General features: G+C 37.2%; 1 protein-coding gene across 1 annotated transcript; it reads left to right on the top strand.

Annotated features, from left to right (window-relative positions):
* The first annotated feature begins 2,521 nt into the window (after positions 1–2,521).
* LOC103723185 (zinc finger protein WIP3-like) lies at positions 2,522–4,629 on the top strand. Its single transcript, XM_008814022.6, has 2 exons — positions 2,522–3,089; positions 3,866–4,629. The coding sequence occupies exons 1-2, from the start codon at positions 2,649–2,651 to the stop codon at positions 4,319–4,321; spliced, it is 897 nt and encodes a 298-aa protein (XP_008812244.4). The 5' UTR covers positions 2,522–2,648; the 3' UTR covers positions 4,322–4,629.
* Positions 4,630–8,938: the final 4,309 nt, after the last annotated feature.

Below are 8,938 nucleotides of genomic sequence, written 5' to 3'. Positions count from 1 at the left end.
ACCAAGCATCCTTAAGATCTTGTAGCCATTCAGTGCAAGATATGTATTGCAGATGTGTGACTAATGATGAGGAAAAAGAAAGAAACACAGCAAGAAACATCTTTGTTTCAGACTTTAACGGAGAAAGGAGGCGGCCCATTTCATGCCTGTGATGATACTCAAACCTAAAGTTTGGATTACTTGATTTCCAAAATCATTTTTTTGTATTTCAAAATTTAAAAATATATAAATATATTAGAGTGGATCTGAGTGGAGATCCACTCTAATGTAGCCAAGTCCAGATCTCTCTCTCTCTCTCTCTCTCTCTCTCTCTCTCTCTCTCTCTCTCTCTATATATATATATATATATATATATATGTATGTGTGTGTATATATATATATATGTATGTATGTATGTATGTATGTATGTATGTATGTATGTATGTATGTATGTATGTATTATTGATCCTAAATATCTTAATAACAACAGCTCTGATTATTAAGATTGATAGGTTAATAGATTGATACGTGAAATGCAGATATATATACAGAATCTCTTAGTACAGCTCTGATTATTTTTGCACAGAAATTATTGTTGAGTAAACTATCCATTAATTTATCAGTTCACTTATGAGTCACATCTAGATGCAATTCAATAATCTATCAGTTCATTTATCTAATTATTAGATTAATGAAATATTTATTTGGGCTTGGTTCTTGGATTTTATGAGTATCATTTACGACCCCATTATTTATAAACATGGCATAAAGTTGAGATGTATCCTGAGTCTAATTCTAGCCATCCATACAAATACTAGTTAGGTATGAGATGTGTCATGTGTGTGTATATATGTATCTACATGCATACATATATACATATATATATACACACACACACACACACACACACACATATATATATATACACACACACACACACACACATATATATATATACACACACACACACACATATATATATATATATATATATATATATATTATATGTGTGTGTGTGGGCGTGCACGCATATATATAGAGAGAGAGAAAGCTAAACTTGGCTCCACTCAAGTAGATCTCTGCTCAGATCCAGTCAGATTTAGATAGACGATAGAGTTCTCATATCAATGATCAGAATCGTTGGATGTGATCTAATATTTTTAAACTACTTTTACACCAAAAATTATGTAACTTAGAGACTCCTAGCCTCTGCATCAAGTGTCCAAAAAATTTGAACAATCTAAATAATATGAATATATATATATATATATATATATATATATATATATATATATATATATATATATATATATATATGATTACTTGATACATAGGCTAGGGTCCCTAAATCATATATTTTTTAGTGAATTTATAATTTAGATATAGTTGATCATATCTAATAACTCAGATCATCAAGTGGAACTTCATTGTTAGATTTAGACTTGACCAAATCTAAGTGGGGATCAACTCGAGTGTAGCCTAGTTTAGTTTTCTCTCTTTATGTATATATATTGGATGATAATGACCGCACATTAATCGAATCATTGGACATGATCTACCACCTTTAAACTGTTTGTACACAAAAAGTATGTGATTTTTTATCACATAATTTTCTGATCCTCTGATGCAGGCATAGGTTAGAAGTCTCCAAATTATATAAGCAATTTAGAGGTAGTAGATCACATCCAACAACTCGGATAATTGATGTGAGACCCTCATTATCAAATATAGTTATGACTGATTTGAATAGAGATCCGCTATGTTCAGCTCTCTCTCTCTCTCTCTCTCTCTCTCTCTCTCTCTATATATATATATATATATATATATATATATATATATATATATATATATATATATATAATAAGATGGACTTCCATGAAACATCAAGAGGGAAGATCCCCATAATGCTCAGCCCACTCAAAACGGACTTCAAAGTAGCTCAAGTCCAAAGCTCTCTGGGCTCTATAAAAAGGCCTTCACATAAGCGCCAGACATCACGAAAAAAGTTTGTTAGCTACGACTACTTTGTTCTAGTTCAAATGTTATATTGAAATCCCCCCACTTGAGAATCCAAGGCAGACCTAGCATAGAATCATACATACTACATTAAAATGAGATGTAACATGAGTCTAATCTTTCCATCTCAAATTATTTATGCTTTTTAATGAATCAAGCACTAGTTTTATGTCCAAACATGAGAAGATTAGAAAGAAAACAACCAACAAATTATATCACTCGTCAGATGTTCGACAGCAACAGCCGGTACACGCTACAATCAACTTGAGCTAGGTGGGACAAATTGATAAGATAACTAATGTGGTACCACTTTTCCAAAGGAATTGAGCCCACAAAAAGTAACAGACTAAACACACTCTCCCATTATATGTCACCTTCATCAAGTGTCTCCCTTCTAGGTCCCACCTAACCCCTCTGTGTTTCTACAGATACAACACTAGTGGTGTGCTGCGAAGTAAGGTTCTCATGTGAAACCTCTTGCACAAAAGAACCCGGAAATGCGCAGCAAAACCTCCCCTCAAAGACTTGACCAAGCCACCTCCCCTTAGCTTTCTCCCCACTTCTTCCAGCCTGCATGCCTTGACAAAAAAGAGCCCTGGGCTTCCATCCTCCACCCTTTCCGAGGAGACTTGGAAGAAGAAGCTTTTGGCAACATGGGCCTAAGGAAGTACTCCATGGATGAAGACATGAGTCTCTGCTTCCAATCTCCTCCTTTCTTTGAATGGCTCATGCCACCTTCCTCCTCCTCATCCTCACCCCTAGCATCAGAATGCTTGCCTCTTTTGAGTAGGCTTGAAGAGCCCAAGAAGACCATCAAGGAAGAAGATGACTCCTTGGGAAAGGATGTCCCCCGAGAAAAGGTCGCTGTGGCCTTGAACATTGGACTGCCAGGTGCTTCAGGAGAGCTTGATGGAGGGACCGATCCTTTGTACTCTAAGAAAGAAGAAGAGAAGGAGATGGAGGGATCGCCGGCTTGCGATTCGGGCAAAGAAAAAGGATTTTGGATTCCGACGCCAGCTCAAATCCTCACAGGGCCGTTGCAGTTTTCCTGCACCGTGTGCAATAAGAGCTTCAATCGGTACAATAATATGCAGGTTGGCCTCTCAACAGTTCCTTGAAATATATTTGAACCTTTGATTTGCTTCCTTTTTCCTATTACTTTCTAATTATGGTGTCTGAATGTGTAAAACTTTATTCTTCCAAACTTGAATCCATAGAAGACTAAATATTCTTCTTAAAAATACGAAGGCCAATTATTTTATTTTTCAATTTTTAGAAATTTAATTTTTTATAATTTTTTTTCTTTTCTTATTGACAGGATTTATAAGTTGTTTGATGAGTTTTATCAGATCTTTTGAGAATTAGGAAAGAACTGTTTATAAATTTATTTTATCCTTCAAGCAGCATCAACCTCTTGTGATGCTAAGCATATATTCCAAAATTCTGAAGTGAAGAAAATGTAGATTTAATTGCAGTCTGACAAATCGAATACTTGTAATTGTTTCACTTTCTCTATGCTTCTAATCACATATGCAGATAATATTTTCAGGCTGGTCCAAATTTTCTTTCTATGATTTTATTTTTTTGATTTTCACAAGTGTTCCACAAACATAATAATTTTAATACGAAAGAAATATCTGATCGAAATTACAATTTATGTAGCCTTTTTGTTATTTTATCTGTTTATTTCATCTTGTTTGATCAGATTAGTTTTAGTGACTGATTGGCAGTGTCCTTGGCAAACACATAGCCAAAGAAAAAGATAGATCAAGTAATTAAATAACTATGTTTGATTAATCATGTGAGACCATCTGATTCTTCTCCATTTATATAGCTAAGTATAATTGGTTTGTGATATTTATTGTTATAGATGCATATGTGGGGCCATGGATCAGAGTATAGAAAGGGACCAGAATCTCTTAAAGATACACAGCCGATGGCAATACTCAAACTTCCTTGCTACTGTTGTGCTCATGAGTGCAAGAACAACATCAATAACCCTCGAGCGAAGCCACTGAAGGACTTCAAAACCCTTCAGACTCACTACAAGAGGAAACATGGATTAAAGCCCTTCAAGTGTAAGAAGTGCAGCAAGCCATTTGCTGTGAGAGGAGATTGGAGAACCCATGAGAAGAACTGTGGCAAGCTGTGGTTTTGTACATGTGGGTTTGATTTCAAACACAAAAGGTCGCTCAGTGATCATATAAGATCATTAGGAAAGGGTCACTCTCATTACCTTCCTCCAAAGATTTCTGAGGTAGAGAAGGAATGCATCATAAGTTTTGATGATGAAATGGTCAAAGGAAAATATCGTTCTACTGCATGAAAGTTCGAAGATATTAGGCTTATGTAATCTTGTGCTCAGCAACAAAAAAAACTCTAGGGATGTCTTTGCTTTAGAAGACTATAGAAGGGAGTAGTTTGTTGTGGAGCACTAGAATAATGATGAGTACACTATTTAAAATGTGGTGTCTTGGTTAGTTTATGCAGCAAATAAAAGAGAGAATACCTATGAAAAGATTGTGAAGTAGCTGAATTTTCTTCTGTCCCAAGGTTATAAGTGCCATAAAACTCTGTGGCCAAATAACTCATGTGTAATCTTTGTATTGGAGAAAATTTCCCAAATTCACAGACTATTTGAGTCATTACAATGATGAACTTTTATTCATTGCATATTTCTATTACTCCCGCGCAAATATATATTTTCTTGAGCTGCAATTCAACCATAAGTAAGATCGATGGAGGTATGATCATACATTGAGAACATGAACATGTCATTAGAACTAGGTCAAGTGCACAAAGCATAAATTATGGATGCAATCATTTAAAACCCATATTTTATGCCTTGTTTTTATAGTCTAGGTAATAAACTTTTTCCAGTCCAACTTTGAGGCCCAAAGGCACCTGACTTATCCAATACTACCCCATTTTGTGTACACATGCTCGGGGTACATCAATTGATGTGGTTTAATTGCCTTGAAGGTACCTTTGACTGCAGGTGTTCATGATCCTTGCCCCATGAACTAGGAATCAAAACAATGTTCATTGTGAATTATGGTATGTTGACTAATTTGCAATGTGATTCACAGATTCCACCAGGTATATGTCTGGTGTCCAGGTGGTGGGCATCGTATTCCATCTACTACTCCTGGTAAATTGTCATCCAAATAAAAACAAAAATGAATTCCATGTGTACTAAGTTGAATGAGTATAGGTGTCGCTACCCTTGGTAAATTCTACCAAGTACACATTAGGTTTGATTGGTGATTTATATGTTCATCAAAATTTAGAAAACTAATTACAAGATATATTTATTAGCCATTGCCCATCATAGGCATTTCATTTCAAAATAAATATAGGAAAATTATTTTTGACTCCCTCAACTTCATCCACTTTTCATATGCACTCCTTCACTTCAAATTTTTTTAATTAGATCCCCGATATTATATTTTGTTGTAGTTTTGATCCTTCTAGCCATCGTTTCTAGAATGTTGTTGACAACCATCCACAAAGGATGAAAATACCCGAAGGGTTGTCCTGAACGCCCAGTATGAGGTGTGTGGGTATAGGGTAGAGAGTGGAGAACACCCAGTATGAGTTCAATTGATTCTCCTCCCTTCAAAACCCCATCTTCCTCTTGGTCCTTCATATTAATCAAAGCTCTATGTGAGTCTCGCATATCAACCATCACCCACAACAATCCAATGCAAGCTCGTGAGTCAACCATAGCTTCCTCTCAGTCCCCTGCCTTTAATTTTCTCTAGCTTTAGTACCAATTCTCTAACGCTTGATCTCGATCTTAGTAGTTCCAGGTCTTATTAGGTGATACATTAACCTGGAAGTCTATTCTCATTCTTTGCTTCATCAAGGACTAGTTCCTCAAATGCTAGGTCTCCTCTTGCTTCATCAAGGGATTGGGTAGCTTGACCTCGTACAAGGAAGCCAAGGGGTGCCACAGGACATCTGGCAGCATGGGCAATGGTGAGGGCATGGTGGATCATCCCACAACCGATCCTAAAGAGAATGCTCAAGAACCACATGCAACACTACCACATGTCACAACCCATTGCTCTCTATCTTGCTCCACGAGTCCCATGATATTGGCAAGACCTCCTGTTGGCGCTCTTTCCATCCTGTCTAGATGTTTCGCAATGTCTACTGGTAGAGTCCCATTCGGTGCTGAATTCATTATTTCTTCGATCTTCCAACAGCTTTTCGGTGGAGCATTGAGATCACACTCTCTATAATGCATTCGAGGATTCTTGATCATTAGTAATTATGGGTACCAGTACGAATCGACCCTTGTGCTATTATGTTGCTCCCTCGTACATAGAATACGCATCAGATAAAAAACTTTTGGAATAATCCTTCGATAAGGTTGCCGCCCAACCCTTGCGACATTTATGGATGATATTATAAAGTCATTATATTTTTGCCCGTTGCTCTTGTGTAAGCGATCAAGAACTAATGTTGATAAGAATTTACTGACTTCACCAATGATCCTCTATAGCGCACCATAACCGACAATCTCAAAATTCGATCGGTATTGACTGAAACATCTCTCGATAGTTTTGTCGGTTGTAACCTTGCTGGCATGACTTCTACAATACCTCCATCAGTAGATTCCAATGTTTCTATGGCATCATCTTCGATTATTATCTCCTCATGAGTCGAAGTCTCCAATTCTGATTCTTCATACACTATAGTACTTCCATACATTGGTTGATAAGCTAATTTGTCTATCGCATGGATGGGTTCGACCATCTTTGTTGTAGAACTCATCGGAATGTACTGTAACTTTGCATATCGACTTTACACCAAGTAAACAAGTTTTTCAAACTGTTCAGCTACCAATACCAAAGATGTTGTATACCGCTCATCTTAGTATAGCGGACGCTTTCTCTATAGCTAGTCTTTGGGCTTGCTTTGATAGTGTGATAATGACTATACGATGTCCCACAAGGCATGCTACAAGGCTTGTTGGTGCTTTTTCCATCTCGTCCGGATATATCATATGGCATGTCAGTGATCTGGATGTAGAAGAGAAGACTGAAGACAAGCTAGATACTGAGGGTTGGTGCGTGTGGGCTTGTCAGTGGTGTCAAATCAGCCGAAAAGCGATCAAATAGAGAATAGAGAGTAGTATCGATTTAGGTGCCTTAATTTTCAAAGACTTTCGCCACCATCAGACCACCGTTCAATGTATAAGACGTATAGCATTAGACTACTATAAAAGGGTGTAACGCTAGGCTACAGTATAAGGATGTAGTATTGGGCTACTGTAGAAAGGTAAGTTATACCTACTCCTATGATAAAAGATAAAGTTAAGATAAGATCAAGATGCATTGATTGATTGTCAAAGGATCCTTTTACAAAGTACAATTTCTACTTATTTATACTAACATATAATAACTGTACACTTGGGCGGTTGCTCTCACATCTGGTCTCCACTCATGGCGGTTCTGGTAGATGATGTCATTTATTCTCCATTATACATATTCATCACATAGTTGCTCTGAAACTATTAGGTTGATAATCATATCTTTTTAGTCTACGGTATAACTTCATTTGAGACTATACCCGAGACCGCTTTAGTTACCTCGATCTATTGTCATATACTGTGATTGATCATAGCTAGGTTCTAGGCTTTCGGCCTACTTTTGATAAAACTCTCCTCCTTCGATGTATATCTCGATACTTGGTAAAATTTATCATAGTTGAACCCTCCCAATCTAGCAAGGGTCATGTGATTTTCACATGCTCTAGCTTCATCAAACCCGATCAACATAATGCTTGCTCTTAACTATCACCTAGGTTGTTGAGATGAGGTGTAAACACCTCTCTCCTCCTCAGCCTCCTTCCTACTTGGAGCAACAACCTCTATGTTGCCACTTATGTCAACTTCGCCAACAACTCTTTCTTCCACCACTACTTCCAACAACCCCTTGGTTATTTGGCCACTATCGGCTCCACATGGCTGGCAACACCTAGCCTCTTATGTGCCTACCTACCCTTAGCATCATTGGCAACCTGATGTCTTAGGTGACATCACCTCCATCCTATCCTTCGCTAGGTTATTGACCCTAGCCTTCACCTCTCCCCATGTTGAGACAAATTCGAGGTTGCCCTTTGGGCCTAAGTTGTGCTTGCATTCTTGGTAAGGAATGGCCGAAGGGAGATCAATGTTGCGGAGGGTCAATCTGAAGAAGGTACTCCATGGAGGAACTGGCGTTCTTCTCACAGATGCTAACACTGACCGACACCATGGTGAATTTTGAGATCTGAGACACAATGGGGTAGGAGAGGTACCATAGCATGGCTCCCATACACTATCAAGGTGTTGCTACTTCCATCATTATGTATATTATCACTAGCATGGTATGATCATGACCATTGAATCTCAAATCCATTACATCTCTTGTGATTCAAGTCACTTTATTTTGAAGTATTTTAATTCATAAAAATAGAACTTTTATCGAGCATTTTATTGATAAGTTTCTTATTTGGTTTTTCGCTATGGTCTTCAGGATTCATTTAAGAGAGGTAAGACGTGGGTGCATTCGGGATGAAGCTGGCGAAACAATTGCTAGAGAGTGTTATGGTTATATCTCAAGATCAATACTATCATGGCACCATATACCAGTTAGTGTGTACAAGACTCACCCATAAGATGAGAGAAAATAATATTAAATAGAGAGAAAAGAGAGAAGGAGATGCCTCATGTTGATGGTGGATACACAATGCAGAAGAAACTAGTTTTTATTATTCACTTTACCTTGATATGTCATGGTACATGGATTTATATAGAACCAAGAAAAAACTAGCTTGGAAAAGAACATACAAAAATTGTACTTCGACTCTCATACTACTATTAAAGACACATTAATAGAGGAAAAAAAATTTCAGCAAATAGAACAATACGATCTTCTACGATAGGCAACTA

The sequence above is a fragment of the Phoenix dactylifera genome, chromosome 13, assembly GCF_051530095.1.
Source record: "Phoenix dactylifera cultivar Ajwa chromosome 13, Ajwa_hap1_PhDact_Kaust_v1.1, whole genome shotgun sequence".
Taxonomy (NCBI): domain Eukaryota; kingdom Viridiplantae; phylum Streptophyta; class Magnoliopsida; order Arecales; family Arecaceae; genus Phoenix; species Phoenix dactylifera.
Note: the sequence above shows the minus strand (reverse complement) of the source record. Positions and strands in the feature narration are given on the sequence as shown.